At 33.2% G+C, this 16,827-nt stretch overlaps 1 protein-coding gene across 1 annotated transcript in view; it reads right to left on the bottom strand.

The window, feature by feature from the left end:
* Positions 1-283: 283 nt before the first annotated feature.
* Positions 284-16,827, bottom strand: part of SEC63 (SEC63 homolog, protein translocation regulator) — a 66,766-nt gene continuing 50,222 nt past the window's right edge. The window contains exons 14-21 of the mRNA XM_003769336.4: positions 16,690-16,772; positions 13,859-13,918; positions 13,415-13,585; positions 11,713-11,871; positions 9,935-10,036; positions 6,617-6,715; positions 2,435-2,539; positions 284-773 (exon numbers count right to left, since the gene is read on the bottom strand). Coding sequence (XP_003769384.1) covers positions 630-773; positions 2,435-2,539; positions 6,617-6,715; positions 9,935-10,036; positions 11,713-11,871; positions 13,415-13,585; positions 13,859-13,918; positions 16,690-16,772 — 923 coding nt within the window. The 3' untranslated portion in view covers positions 284-629. The remainder of the gene's footprint in view (positions 774-2,434; positions 2,540-6,616; positions 6,716-9,934; positions 10,037-11,712; positions 11,872-13,414; positions 13,586-13,858; positions 13,919-16,689; positions 16,773-16,827) is intronic.

The raw sequence follows: 16,827 nt of genomic DNA, 5'->3' as shown, positions 1-16,827 counted from the left end.
TGTATTAATATCTTGGGCAATTAAGAAAAGGCAAATCCCAAAATGTAGCCCTCTATGCTATGTGGAATGTGCTTCCTAAAGACAGAACACAAAAAGATGACCAGAAAAGTAAAAACAAGAGATTTGATGAAGTTGTCATAATATTTTCATATCAATGAAAAATACTGAGAAAATGAGTAACAGTTTATCAAGATTAAAATTTGTGCAGATGATACCTAAAAGATGTTTACTTTTCTAAAAAATAAAGTTGACTGCAGAAAGTTGCTCATTGAGATTTTGTTTTTCATGGTACTTTTTCTTTTATTGGGACCATAGACTGATCAGACGATACACAGCCCACACTTTTGGACAGTTATAATAAAAAAGATTTATTATCATTGTTGAAATAAATGCACCATCCCACAGTTAAGAGGCTTAAATAAGCCACAAGCATCTTCCAGGTTGTACCCATGGCAAAATATTGCTAGACCTCCACTGGCAAATTACATAATGCACTCATACTGGGCAAAGAAACTAAACTTTCTTCAACAACACTTCTGCACTGTGTTTCTGGTTTACTGTACAGTTCCAACATAACAGGAAAAAGTTTGCAAATGTGTGCAAATAGTGTAGTCGGTTCAGACTATTGTTTAGTCATCATCATCTTCTTCTTCTTCTTCTTCTTCAAAACTATCTTCAAAGCCCTCACTATCCTCCTGGTCTTCATCTCCTTCTATTGTTGTATCCCACTGTGGATGATTTTCTGGCACTGGTTTAGCTTCATGAACTTCCAACTGTAAAAGAAAGTTTTGAGTGTCAAAATTACAATCTTTATTAATAACAATAATAGCTGATGCTTAGAAACAGTATTTTATAGTTTACAAAGCACTTGATATATTATTTCATTTATTCCTTACATATAGCAAATAGAAAGTCAGGAGATCAAGGTAAAAAGCTTAACTCTAACATACCAGAAAAATATCTATAAGCTGTCATTTATCCAAAGAGCATTCAGCTTTGAATTTTTGATTTTCCTTTGTATTTCAATCATAGTCTAAAGTTGGATATGTATCAAAAGGTTGAAGACAACTTTGAATGCCCAGTTCCCAGGACATACACGATGGCTATATTTTTTAGTATCTTTTGAATACATTTTTATAAATATTGTTTTCTATACCTATGGCATACAAATGGGAGGTGAAGTAAGACGATCTTTACTGCCTCACCTCTCTTTGCTCTTGAATCTCAACCAGTTCTGTGCCTTCTGCGTTATCATTTGTATTGTAAATTAGAATGACTTCTGCAGCAAAAGAAAAGCTCTAGTAATAACATGATTCTTAGTGGGCATGTGCTTCAGATAAGTGGACTGTTGTGTTCCTCATTAGAGAAAGCAAACTGCAGAATATTAAAGTCCTAAGATGAGATCATCAAAAATAGTTCATGCTGGAGATCAGTAAACAAAAGTCTTAGTTTTTCCCACTGGAAAAAACTGAAAAACCATTACTGGGGTGAGGAAGTGGTCAGGAGCAAAGAATGTATTTTTCTAAAAGTATGATTAATCTGAGCCACCTCAAGAGCTTGAGTCCCATCTCCTCTTCCAGCAAGTATTCCTTCTATAACATTTTCTTCAGGTAACCATCAAATCTCTATGTGAACAATTCCAGCAACAGGGAAATATTTTATATCCCACTCCAATTTTGAACAACTTAAGAAAAAATGTTTTAGAGTGAAACCAAATTTACTCCTTGTAATTTTAACATATTGGTACTAGCTTTGCTCTTCAGAGCAGAATTAGGCTAAATATTCTTTCACATGATAATCCTCCAAATACTTGAAAACAGAAAGAAAACTGTCATCTGCAAACCTAATTCCATTCCCACCCTCTCCCAAATATTTTCTTCTCTAAAATAAGCATTCCCAATTTTTTTAAGGTCTTTGATATGGGCTTTGATAGCTTTCATTTTATTCTGGTTTCTTTCCTCTGGACAACCCAATTTGTCACTACTGCTTTGCCAGTGTGACACTGAGAACTGAACATAATATACCTGGTGTGGTCAGATAAGTACTATTTTTCTTTGACATATTGGGCCAGATAATTGTGGCAAAGTATAATAAAACATAACTCTTAGTCACGATACTTCAGTTAATACAACCTAAAGTTTTCATTAAAATTTCTCAAAAAGTCCTTTCATACTTCCATACATATATAAAGTTTTCAGTTGGTTTGTCAATTCAAGCTTCTAAATTGTTTCAAATCTTAAAATTAAACTTCCAGAGAGGTATTTTATTCTTAAAAACACACAAACCCATAAAACAATTTTGCACATAAAAGGCATTTGATTAACCCGTTCCTATTCCATTACTTACTTCAACGAACTCTAAAGATAGCTTAATCAAATAATTATTCAAATCAAAAAACAGGAAATGTATTTACTGAATGGTCTTTGATTCTTACCTTCAATGGTTTAATCTGGTCCAAACCCATATAAGAATCTGATCTTAGATACACTGTGTACTGGTAATTTCCAGGTTTTCCTGGAGCAGGGAACTTCAGTTCTACCTGAAAGATAAAAGATAAATTTCTGAACTTCAGAGCAATGATCCTTGATTCTACAAGACTTAAATAAAACCTAACAGCTGATGGTTCTCTAATGTTACAAGGTTTACAAAATAAAATACTTAAATTCATGATCACATCTAAGCTTCATAACAACATTGTAAGGTAGGTATTATTAAAACCAATTTTACAGCTGAGGAAACAAGCCCAGAGACTTGTTCAATGATATATAACCAAGTAAGCAATGAAGACAGAATGTGAAGATGTCTTTCCTGATTAAATTCAATGCTCCCTTTTATGGTCTGTCAATACAAAATTAATACATAAACCAAAAAGAAACCAACCCTAGGAAGCAGAAACCACTCATTTGTATTCCAATGATTTTTAACGTGACAGAAAGAAATTGGTACAAGGGATCCAAGTTATATATTGGCATTTTCAAAATAATATCTTTCTAAATTTAAGAAGAATTCTGAAAAGTCTGTAAAAAATATTTGGTATTATGTATGTAGCATTTATAGAAATAACAATAATGTATGGAAGTTAATCATAATATTGGCTGAATTATTCTTTTCTCACTTTTAAGCAGCTCATGGACAAGATTAGTTAGGGAATTTTCTGGCAATCAATAGCTATTTTACCCAGAGAATGGATACATTCATGTACAATGCAACTTTTTATTCTACAAACAATTTACAAATACATGAAGAAAGAGTCATAAGCTATGAAGACAGAAGAGTTCATGGGGAAGGGTCAGAAAAAAGAAGCAATAACTCCTTTACCCATAATCTTGGTTTAGGTGAATCTCTGCCTTTTAATTTGAAACCAAAGTGATCTTCTGCTATATAAACTATTCACTATATATCATTATGGCTAAAGAGAAATAGTTCTGTCATGATACCAGAGTAGCTTTTCATGGCTTCCAAAGATCTTAGGGTTGTAGCAGGATTTAAATATATGGCAAAAAGGTAAAAATTTCCTTAGATGCTCCTTCTGTCCAAGTTATGGGATGGCTTTAAAGAGAAATTAGCTATTATATTTAGACCTTAAATATCATAGGACTCTGCCACTGCTGGCTGGAAATAATTTTTTTTAGCAAGTCAGAGAACTTGCGACTAGAATATTATCTTAGGAAGCAGCATGAAATCTTTAATTTGATGAACCTGGATAAGTCACCAATAAATTAAGATTTTTTTAAATCACTTTCTTTAATACTAAGAAATCATGAATACATAAAATTTAGAATAAGACTAATTTCCTATTATTCTTGATTATAATTTTTTTTAAAAATTAGTGGGGTGTTTTTCTGTGACTGATGAAATTGTTTATGAATTGTGCTATTTCAAAATAGAATTTGAGAATATGCTCTTTTAAAGTAAGTTGTTTAAGATAGCTCTAGTATAAAAAACGGTTAGCAAACTCAAGAAATAAAGGAAAACACTGATAGTTTAAAAAATAAGGGGGAAAGGTAAGGTTGAGTTATCACATTAAAGTAAGGAAGAATAAAAAATGAATGAAAATAGGATTAAACTGGAAATTAATCAACATAGAACTGAGGCCTTGAAAATCTCTCATTATTAGAATGAGCTAAGCTACCTGCAAGCCTGCAAACAAGCCACTGTTTCCAAAAGCAGTAGAATCCAGTATAATCCTATATGCTAGTCATTCACAACAACGCAAAAGATGCTGTGGGTGTTTTTAAAGTCTCATTCTTTGTGATGATTTGCCCACATACCCTTAATTTGGACTTTTACATTATTCTTTATCAAAGGGGTCTGAGAGTTTCTGTGAACAAGCAGGCAGTCTTGGCAAAGCAAAGAAGATGGCACTAGTATGGTCTTACTTTTTATAGAAGACAATGACATTTTGAAAGTTCTTATAGAAGGGAGTATTACAAAAACAGACCGATTTTAAAAATTCATCTTTCTGGCAGTAGATACTCGCTGATATGAGAAGTAATGGCACAATACAGTTGCAAATAAATTCCATGAAGATATCAAGAATGAGAAGACTAATAACAAATGTAAGCAGAAATACCTTTTCACAGCCATCCTTTTTAATTAGTAAGGTTCTTAATAATAAAATAATAGTATACCAGTGTTTGTATCTGTAAGATGCAATAAGATTTGTTATTCATTATTTCTAATCATTTCAAGTTTCCTGGAGGTGCGATGGAAAGAGTTAATGTCTTTCTTTACTAGTTTGCTTTGGGCATCAAACATCATAGCACATCAAAGCACTAAGAAGAACACTTAGAAATGCCTTCAAATTATGGTACAAATGGAGGGAAAGGGAAAGGTACTAATGAGAGTACTATATCAAAATAAAAATAAAAAAGCCTCTCCCATCATTAATGTAAAGCAGTGTCTGGACAACCATGACACACTTATTAAAACTCTCAAATATTAAATGGTTTTAAGTAATTGGGATACTAGAACCAGCTAAGTTCTTAAATTGCAGTTTGTGGCTCCAGATGGGATTTCGTAGGTAAATATAAAAGTCATGAAATTATGATTTATTATTAGCAAATGTTTGGTTTGTATACCTATTTTATTTACTTATATATTCAAGTTCACATAAAAATTTCTCAGATGAAACGGGATCATAAATGGAAAAAATTTTTAACAAACTCTGCCCTAAAGAACAGCACCTCTCTGTCACTCTTAACTCAAATAGGCTAACTTGTATTTGATTTTAATATGTTTTCATATGTTCATGTACTCTCCTGCATTAGAATGTAAATTTCTCAAGAGCTGAGACTGTTTCATTGGCCATTGTATCTTTAGCCCTACCTCAGTACTTAACATATAATAAGTACTTAAATGTTTGTTGATTAGCTGATTGATAATATACATTAAACTTCTTAAAGAGGGGAAAAAAAAGTAATTGGGATAGATTTGTTTAGGAAGTAGGAAAGAATTTAATTAGAAGAGAGATTTGAGGCAGAAATATTAAAATGGATAGAAAAACGTTGTTGGTGTACAATGTAAAAATCTAGCAGGTAGAAAATAAATTTCCTTGTCTGTTTTTAAAAAGAGGGGAGAAGGGGAATTAAGGAGAGAATTTGTTCTAAATGATCTGTAAGGTCTCTTCTAGTCCTGACTTATGGCCATGGACAATGAGAGTCCAATATATCAAATTCTATGTCTAAGAAAATCTACTTCATGGGGAATATAGGCTACTAGATGACACAGGAATAGAGTGCTAGTTATTGGAGTCAAGATCTGACTTCAAATCCAGCCTTAGACACTTACTCAGCTGTGTAACCTGTTTGACTCAATTTCCTCATCTATAAAATGGGGATAATAATAGCACCTATCTCTCACTGTTGTAAGGACCAAATGAAAGAATTATAAAGTGTTTCCAATGCCTAGTACATAATGAGTGCTATATACATGTTAGCTATTATCATTATTATGATCAGAACACATAAAAAAATAGGAAACTATGTTGCTGTATACATGCATGTGTGCATACACACACACACCCCTCAAAATTAAAGTTCAAATTGCTATTTATAAAAGCAAGATATAGCCAATGAACTATATATATTTTGAGCATTAAACAAAACAGCAATAAAATATTTTATCTTCATTCAATCTATTTGAAACATAACAATGTGGTTGTAAAAGTATTTCTTGTTTATTCTTTCAGATTCCATTTTTAAATAATTCAAAGGAGAGAAAAGCATTTATTTTTTAAATAGAATGCTTAAATATTGAATAACAGATTGGTGGGAGGAAAAAAAACCCTGCAAAATTTGTAGGCAATACAATTCCTGAAAAGAAGAAATATGTAAAATTATATTTTTCTCCACATTAAAATACTCTAATTGCAAAAAATGTTGAAAAGCAAATATTAAAAAAATAATCTACTCCTAATCTACCATATGCAAATCCTAACTGAAAGCAAAAGATTTTTGCTTCTATGGAAAAACCAAAAGATATTCTGGAGAAAAAATGATTTGATAGAATGTACAAGGAAAAAAATATAAAATTTTAAGATCAAAAACAAAAAGAACAGTGCTAGTATGTGCATACATATCATAAATGCTGAAATGGTATTATGTAAATTAATTACCTCTTCCATATCTTTTAATGTGCACACATGGTATGGCATAGATATCAATGTTTGTTCCTTCCTGTCTGCAATATAAAGCCACCACCACTCCTGTTTTTCCTGTGGAGGGGAAGAAGAAAAAGATCTATAAGTCATTAGGAAAAAAACAATAACTTTACATTAAACAGGAAAAAAGATATATCAGAAAGAGAAAACAGTGTAAAAAAAAAAAGCATCAATAAAAATTTTAAAACCAGGAAGACTGCCCTAATTAAAACTACTTATAATCAGATGATTTGACAAATACTATAAAAGAAAAAGTACAAAAAATAGGGTTCTTTTATCTGGAAAGCTCACCTATCAGAGAACCAAGAACCAAATAGTAAATCAAAAGGAGCTATCAAAATACATAATCAATTTGAAAAGTATGCTCTTATTATGTGCTAGGCATTATGCTAAGCAAGCACAGGGGATACAAAGAAAGGTAAATTCAATATCCACTCTCTAAGAGTTCACACTTTAATAGGAAAGACAATACCTGAATTAGTGGATATACAAGATATGATTATGTACAAAGAAGATGGAAAATAATTTCAGAGGGAAAGGCACTACAAGCTGTTGGGAAAGAAAAGGGGGAGAGGATTGATAATATATAGTGTGGGACAGAGGAATGCTACATAGAAATTATAAAACCAGAGAGAAGGTCAGAGGATTGAGCAAGAAAAGTTGTTCCATAGATCTTCAGAGTTGGAAAGGAGCTCGGTGGTCTACTACAAACCACACCTGATTTAAAGTCCAAGCTGAGGGAGAAACCAGTTTGAGATGAGGAGGATAAGGAAAGCTTCAAGGTGGTAATGGAACCAGAGTATTTCTGAAGGTGGAGTAGAGGGGGACAGAAATCTATCACAAGAAGAAGTGTCATCATTAGTAAAAGCACCCAGAAGACTGGAGAAAGTAGGATGAAGCAACCACATGAGCTCCAAGATAGAAAAGGGAACATCCCTAGGAAGGTCTGCTCTCTGCCAACGTTCTTGCTCTCATTTTACACAGCAATCTAACTAGTTTTTAACATCCTGTGTTTTTTAACCCCTATGCAGAAAAAAAGGAAGATGCTGCAGGAAGGTGCAAAGATGGCAATAAGAAGTGCCAGGTGATAACAGGGTAAGTAAGATAAATAGACACAAGAGCTGGAAAAGTACTGTCATCAAGTATCATTTAGAATAGTGGTAAACAGGTGAATAAAGCTCAACAAGTTCTAAAAATCAACAGGTTATTTAAAAAAAAGCTCAGTAACTGGTGTTCTTAATGAACTTTTCAAGAAAAGATTAAAAGTTCAAGAATTCCCTTTTAAAAAAGTAAACAAGATAAAAGATTTTTCACTAAAATGATTAAAGATGTTTTCTTTTCTTCTTCTTTTTTTTTTTTTTTTGTCTTCTGTTAATCTTCAGCTATACAGAATGATCCAAGTAGCTGTAATGTTTTCCCACTCCCATCACCTCTATTTGTTTAACTTCTCTCCATCCATCAAGGCACAGCAAAATTATTACCTTTCAGTGGATACTTTTTATCCCTGCCCCCAAAAGGAAGCACATGTACTCTCAATTCCAGTGGAATGTAAACCACCACCCCATGGTTTTTTTTTTTGTTTGTTTTTTGGGTTTTTTTTTTTGCAGCAAGGACTGCATTAGCAATATATATTTATTATGTAAGCATTAACAACTGCTTAAAACTGGAGTCTTTTTAAAACAACTAATTTCAAAAGAAAAACCATCCTAGAATGCTTCTATTTTGATGTATTTTATATTAAAATTCTATATGACTAAGATATACAACAATATAAACTAAGGTAATTATTTTTCTAATATTAAAGTGTATGATTATATAAAACTGAAGACCACCAAGAAAAAAATACCCGAGTTCTCTTATGTACAGAACTCTCAGGTAACCCTAAATTAGCAAACTTTTTATGTATCGCACTTCCTTTGAAAAAGCAAGAACTTAAAATTCACTTAATATGTTAATTTTGTACAGTGAAGATTTATGTTCCATTGTCAGATTCATCACTTTTAGAGACCGAACTAAAAAGATATGTTTCAAGACGTAGATTCCATCTCTCCTTTAAAGATTTGAGAAATTTGCTCCCTATGACAACCTCAGCAAGACTTACTTCCCAAAACAACTTCATTAAAGGAATTTTGTTCAAGGAGGAGGCATTAATGGAGGTCAATGCTTTCATGAATACATGGAGATATTCTATAGCTAAATAAATACTTAAATTTTAAAATGTTTTAAAATTTTAAATTTTAAAATGTCTGAATTCTAGCTACATGACACTTTTTCTTTCTTTTTTTTTTTTTATTATTATACCTTTTTATTTATAAAACATATGCATGGGTAATTTTTCAACACTGACCCTTGCAAAACCTTCTATTCCAACTTTTCGCCTCCTTCTCCCCACACCCTCCCCAGATGGCAGGTAGTCCAACACATGCTAAATATGTTAAAGTATATGTTAAATCCAATGTATATATACATATTTATACAGTTATATTGCTGCACAAGAAAAATTGGATCTAGAAAGAAAGAAAAAAACCTGAGAAGTAAAACAAAAATGCAAGCAAACAGTAACAGAAGGAGTGGAAATGCTTGTGGTCCACACTCACTTCCCATAGTTCTCTCTCTGGGTGTGGCTGACTCTCTTCATTACTAAACAATTGGAACTGATTTGAATATACATGCCACTTTCAAGATTCATATAGGAAAACTCTGAAGATTTTAGTCCCTAAATTTCCCACATCCCTCAATATGAATTTCACCTGGGAAAAGACTACCCTAATATTTTGGCCAAAGTACTAAAGGCATGTAAAGAATGAATCTGAATTCTGCAAGTCAAAAGCTAAAAAAAAAGGAATTATGTTAGAAATCCTAGAGAAGTATGTCCCCATCAAGTTTCATTTATTAGATTTAAGATACTACCTCATGAATTTAGCAACAATAACAACAAAAGTTCCTTATTATATACCTTACAAAATTTTTCTTATTGAATTTAGGAACATACTATAAAATAAAATTCAAGAAAAAGCATTCATAGGTAACAATCTCAAAGGGGAACCATCCTATTATAATCAAGCACCTTGTCCCAGAGAGGAATTGTTACATGAAAGATAAAAGATGTCACTTGTGACATCCTAAATGACCCTCTTTTTAAGATAATCACCATTATCAGGATAACACTCATTAGCATAAGGCACAGAAAATATACAAACTGCAAAATACTGAAGAAAATGAAAAAAAATATTTAATAATATTGAAAAAGACTATCATCTATATACAACTTACCTCAGGAAAGTAAAGACTGTAAACAGGGTGCGTTATCTTTGATTTGGTTTCCAGCAGAGCTCTCTCCTTCCGTTGTATACTTTGTTGTAACTCCTGCCACTCCTATTGAAGAATGATTCAAATAAATGACAAATCATTATTTTTAAATCAGGCAATGAGGGTAACACAATACATACTCAAATATTCTACTCTGAGGCCTACATAATTAGTACTTTACCTCTTCCTATGAATTAAAGCAACAACCCCACCCCACATTTGCAAATCCTGGGGAAATTTTTTTTTTCTCATTTAATTTGTGCTTTTAATTGTAGTGTCATGTTAGTACACAGTAGGTATTGTGTATAATTACACTCCTTTTTCCCATCTTCTTCTTATATTCCTCAATAATCTTTTCTTTCAAAGTGTATAGCAAACAGATACTCATCATTTTTAATACTATCCTCTCCCAATTTCCCAGTCACTTATCCAGTTTAAAAGACTTTATCATTCATTTTGCTTTCTCCCATTTTTTACTTTCAGCTTACTAACTTCAACATACAGATAAACCCCTCTACTTCCTCACCACAACAATCTTCAACCTCAACAATCACCCTTCTTCACTCATGGCAGTCTCTCACAAGGTATGCTCACATGTTCCATAGAATTGTACTAGTTTTAATTTTTTGCATATTCAAATTCCACTCATCAACTAACCCTTATTTTTACACTTGTATTCCTCCATTACATTACACCTGCCCTTTTTTACTCTCAGTAGACCTTGCCTGTCCCTTGACTTATTCCTAATTTTCCAGTCACCTCCCTTGTTAGGACTTAATTTGTCTATACACAGCTCTGACTTCTCATTGATACATTGTTGTAAGTCACTAACCAAGAAGCTCTCACTCAATCCCATCTCCAGCCTTACAACAACCCCAACCTGCTAATTCTCAACCTCGGAACCTTCTATTAGCCAATTTCTCTGCAACTGCATTTTTAGTACTGAACACTGCTGGACAAAATTGCAAAAATCAAGCTGATTTCAACCACTATATATTTATAATTAATATACTGGACTATTGTGTTGGGCTTTCATTATTACTTAGGTATTTAGGAGAATAGAAAAATTTCTATGATATTCTCTATAGTGCCAGTGCTAAATCATTTCTCTTTTAAATCCTTGATCACCTCTCATCCATACTTTACTAAGAAGATTGAAGGCATTCCAGAGACTACTACTATCATCCTTTTTTCTCTTAATCCTCAAAAGAGATATAATAATAATAATATAATATATAGTATAAGAATATATAATAATATCTCTCCCTCTCCCTTCCTTCTCTTAACTTTCTGGTGGGAAAAAAAGCAACCTTTTTTTAAAAAAAATTCTCTTCTCAAACCCTTTCACTCATACATCTGCAATCTCTCTCTCTGCATTGCCTCTTTTTCATATGCCACAAACATGATTGGATCTAGCCAATCTTAAAAAAAAATTTCTCTGAGTCTTTTATTTCAAATTAGTTACCCTCCAGCATAAAAGGCAAAATAGACCATCTTAGATCTAAGAACCTTTTTTTTGTAAACACTGGAGATAAATAAGGGGTTGAGTAGTAAAGAATAGGATCTATTAGCAGATTGTGGCCCAACTTGCTTTGTGACCTTGACCTTTAAAACTCCTTATTATAAAATAAAAATCCAAATAATATAATGATATTTTAAAAATATATATTTTTTTTAATTCTGAGAATGAGTAAATGGAGGTATAGCTCATAAATTTAAAAAGCTCATAATACAAGACTTACTGCTTCATCATCTTTGTTTTGTTTTTCATCTTGCTCTCTGTCAGAGTCTCTGTCACTTCCATCATCTTTTTCACTTTGGGAGTCCCTATTTGTTTCTTCTTCCTCAGAATCACTACCTTTGTCAGATACATCATCATCATCTTCTTTTATAGCAGCTTCCTAGAAAGAAAATACAGCCACAGCAAAACTTTTATTATTACCAGGGAGCAGAAAGGCTCCAAAAAAAAAAAGTTATAACCCAGCTAAGTAATTACTAGCTTAACTACCCTAGGCAGAATGGAAATTCTTTGAAGTGGTTTAGTTTGTTTTTATCTTTGAATACACAAAGCCAAGAGCAATGAACAGATACTTAATGAAGTTTTTTGAAATGAATTATGAAAATATAACTCACATAGAAAATCATTTAGGTGAAATAGTATTGTCTGAGAAGTTTAAGGAAAAGGCTTTCTAAAGACTGCTTAAAATGAAGTACTAACTTTTTATTTAAAGGTTCTAAGATCAAATATGATTCAAAATACTAAACATTACTTTTGCATTGTTAGTTTTGTGTTATCTGAATATTATATTCATTATTTCAAGCAATCACATTTTATTAGTGTGGTTAATCATTGCTCCTACAGAGATGACTTTTATCCCCCTGCACTCAGATCCTCTGCACTTAAGTGAGGTGTCCCTGATGACATATATAGATTCATCAATAAACCCAAATTCAAAGCCTCTTCCCATTTGGCAGGACTTACAAGAGTTTGTATTTTTCCAAAATATGATTTAAAACACAGGGATGCCTCCCTGCTGCAAAGAATATGATTTTATTGGACAATGTTTTTTATCCTTAAAAAATATTTTTTGTTTTTATGCTTATTGTAAGGGGGACGGGAGAGGGCATATTTGGAAAGAAACAAAATGCACTAACAAAAACTTTCAAAATTATGCTTTAAAAATTTTTCCCCGAGTTCCAAATGCTCTCCCCCTTCTGCCTGTCTCCTATCTATTGAGAAGGTAAACAATAAGATATACATTATGCATCTGAAGTCATGGAAAACATATTTTCATATTAGCCATGATAAAAAAAATAATAAAGCAATAAAATAAAATAAAGTGTGCTCTAATATGTAGTCAAAGTTTCTTAGTTCTTTCTCTAGAATTTATTTCTATGATTCATTCTTTCATCCACTCATTCTTTAGGATCTGATTACTTAGTTTCTGGTCAATTCTTCCAAGGCACAATGTTATTTTAAGGTAGTAGGGTCCAAAACAAAAGATGCATTAAATATTTCTGCATTTGTTTGTGAAGTTTTTATTCCCAATATGTGGCTAATTTTTGAAAAGATGACTGTTGGGAGAGTTCATCTAGAATGCACTTTTTCTTCTGCTATTTTGGCTCCACTCAACCATCCCCAAAGTTGTAAGTACTGTACAATAATGATAAAATGAACTTTGTGTGTGTGTGTGTGTGTGTGTGTGTGTTTTAGTAACCTGTGACAAAATGCTAAGTCATCCCTCTCTTACATGCAATCAATTTTGGCCAAAAAAAAAAAAAAAAAAAAAGAAAAGAAAAGAAAAGAAAAAAAAAGTAGCCTGACGAGAAGAGAGGTACAAAATTATTTACTTGCTTTTCAGCTACTACTCTGGAGTCTTTTCCCAATTTGCTTAATCAACAGAACAATATACAAGACAATCTGATTACACAGAAAATACTTACGCTCCCAACAACACCATTTGCCTGCTTTTGCTTCTGCTGTTTTGACTGGGGCAATGGCACAGAGACAGCCTTTTTTTTCAAAGGTTTCTTTTTTTTTGATTTAGCAGTTTTCTTAGGTCCTTTACTCTTCTGCTGCCACCCTTTAGTCTTATTTTTGTTGGCATCACCTTGCTATAACATATCAGAAAAGATTAAGTGCAAAGAATAGCGCACTAAAAAGAACAACAACAATTATATCTACAATTAATTTAGCATGCACATATACAACAGAGAATTGTGGTAATGTATTTCAAAAGCTAAATGAATAAAATTTTAGATTAAAAACATTATAATAAATGTTTTTTAAAACTCCCCAAAATCTACATGAACAAGTCAATCAGTTCCCCAATTAAAAGATTATGTCTTCAACCAATTAGCACAAGCCAAAGTTCTTAATTAACTTGCCCCATCTTCTGCCAGCTGCTCTTCTGCAGCACAGATAGACTGTTCCTTTTCAAATACTTCCTGAAAGGAAAAAAAAGGAAAAGAAATAAGGTCAATTGATAAATTTACTATCAAATAACAAAGCATTCTCATAACAAAGCAGTATCAATATGAAAAGTGCTTTTGGTTTTGGTTGGGTTTTTTAGGTGTGTAAAACAGAACCCCACAGACAACACTTTATCTAGCTGCAAAAATACACCTACATTATTTATAATCCATCATATCTACCTTGGAAGTTTTTTGGAAGTTTTAATTATGAATTTTACAACTTTAATATCCTCTCCGATATAATTCAGCTAAGATACATAAGAGATCCTCAGGCTCCAGTGAAAATTATAGCAAAATTTCAGTATAACAATCAATATAGAAAGTCTTTCTGAATTTTCTTTTTTAATATCAACTTCAGCTTACTCAGATTTCCATTAAAAAAAATACTGCTATTCAGAAGCAAGGTAATTTTAAAAGACCGATTTTAAATTAATCTTGCTTTAACTTAAGTGGACCATTCCACTTAAACAATTTTACATACAAATATGCCTACTGATATTGTTAATGGGAAAAAAGGAAGACAGGAAAGGGACTGCATACCCAAGGAGGAAGAAGATTGGCACATGGTTTAAGAGAGCATGCAGGAGTCAGGAAGAATGAGGGAGAGCCAGCCACATGAGTTTTGTACAGAACCAAGATGAAGAACACACAGGGGTTAGATATATGAAGGCCTAACAAGTATAAAGACAAATGATGGATGACAACAGGAAGCAAAGCCAGTCAAGTAGTACTTCATAGAAGGACAGAAGACAGATATGTGGGGGCCAAAAATGATTCCTCTCTCTGCACAAGAGATCTCAAGTCAGTTCCCTAATTAGCAACGGCAATCTTTGTAAAGTCATTGTTTCATTGTTCTGTTTTCATTTGGAGGGTGTGTGTGTGTGTGTGTGTGTGTGTATGTATGTATATATATGTTGGGGAGGGGCACAAAAGTGGGAGGACACAGAACAAGAAAAAAAGCAGGAGAAAGGGAAGAGTAGGCACAGTAAAGTTATAGGTCTTAATGATATTGAATCTGTTTCCTTAAACTTTCATTCTGTCTGTACATGATCTATACTATACTATTGGCTAGTGAAATACTCTTCCCCCTTGCTCCCTAAGCCCTATTTCTCTATAATAGTTTGCTTACCCCTCCCAATATATCTTCCCCATCTCTCTCATTTCCCCAACAACCTAGAAAACATGCCAAACTAAATTCTGATCAGGAAAATCAAGAAAAAGTCAAAGAAAGTTATTTTTCTAGCTCAGGAAAGCTTAAGAAGAAATGAGAAGACTATTGACCCTGGGGTGAGGGCTGGCGCTGAGCATGGCAAAGCAATGTCACCAGAGGTAAAAAGAGCAATAGCAGGCTACAGGGGCAGCAGCTGCAGCAGTAGGAATGTACAAGAACAAAAAGGGGGCTGAACACCTGGGCAGAAAGATATCCCAAGGTCCCCCCAGACTACACTGGGCACAGAACAAATACAATCTGGCACTTAAGCAGCCTATTACCAAGTATCAAGTTACATTTTCAGAGTAGAAAGAAGTATTTATAGTTGTTAGGGAGCAGGGACCTACCTGCAAATGGAGCAAGGAAGAAGTTCTAGAACTTTAGCAATATGGCTCTGAGCTCAAGAGCAGAGGAGAGACTCAGTTCTGACCTTTAGACCCACATTTAAGACTGCAGTGGAATAAATTAAGTCAGGAGCTCAAACCAAAGGGGAGTCAGCTGTTCTAAATTTTGTAGAACTTTTCCAGGGAGCCAACTATGAGAGAATACAGCAGAACTGCACTCTACAGAAACTCAACAATATACAAGCCAACAGATCCAAACCAGATTAGGAATTTACAGAGTACAACCTAGTGAACAACCCTCTTATCAGCGCAACACCAAAGACTCCTTTCTACTGAAGCCACAGACATTAAAAAAAAAAAAAAAAAAAAAGTTCAGGCTAGAGATCCCACATAAACCCTCAGAGATGAGCACAGCCCAATACAATATTTAGTCCAAAGCAAGCTGGAAAAATGAGTAAGCAACAACAACAAAAAGAATTCAACCATAAAAATTCTAACTATGGTGACAAGGAAGCTCAAGGTACAAACATAGAAGATGACTTGAAAACATCTACAAACTATCCCTCAAAGAAAAATACAAATTGCACACAAGTTCAACAAGAATTTCTAGAAGAAACAAATTTAAAAGGAACAAAGAAAAAACATTTTAATCACTTAGTTAAAGGATTCTAGAAAAATGGCAGGGTAGATCAGAAAATTCCAAGCTTTCCATATTTCCCCCACAAATAAGACAAAACTACTTCAGGGTAAACATAGAGCAGCTAAAAACAAATAGAAATTGGAGCAGAACAGTGGTTCTCCTGGTACAATTGAAGAAGATCTGAAGAAAGACATCAGGATTAAAGTTTGGTCTCTGTGAGATGTAACCACTTCTTTTGATTAAAGACCCAAGTACAGACCTAGGTCAGCCACAAGTTTGGTCATCAATGATGCATAACCACAGTAACTCATGAAATTCTCTACTAAGGTAAAGGAGGGGAAGGGAGGGGAAGGGAGGCGAGGGAAGAGAGAAGGCAAGAGCAGATCAAAGAAAGAAGGAAATGCTACAATTTACATCTGTGAAAAAAGTACCCATACCAATGGAATCACAGAGATTTTGAAGTAAAAGCACCACTAAAATAAATCTAACCAAAAAAGAATATATTATACATTTTTAGACTCGTTAAGCAAAGCAACAAAGAATTACTCACTGCCATTGTTTGCCTTGTCAATTTGACCAATACTGTAACAAGGGATCCTACTGTGATATTATTGCTATCTTCATCATCCAACACTGTAAGACAAAAGGAATAAAATGTTAAAAAATGAAAATCATTCTTGGTTTTAAG

This window comes from Sarcophilus harrisii, chromosome 4 (assembly GCF_902635505.1).
Source record: "Sarcophilus harrisii chromosome 4, mSarHar1.11, whole genome shotgun sequence".
Classification (NCBI taxonomy): domain Eukaryota; kingdom Metazoa; phylum Chordata; class Mammalia; order Dasyuromorphia; family Dasyuridae; genus Sarcophilus; species Sarcophilus harrisii.
This window is presented reverse-complemented; position numbering and strand designations above follow the sequence as displayed.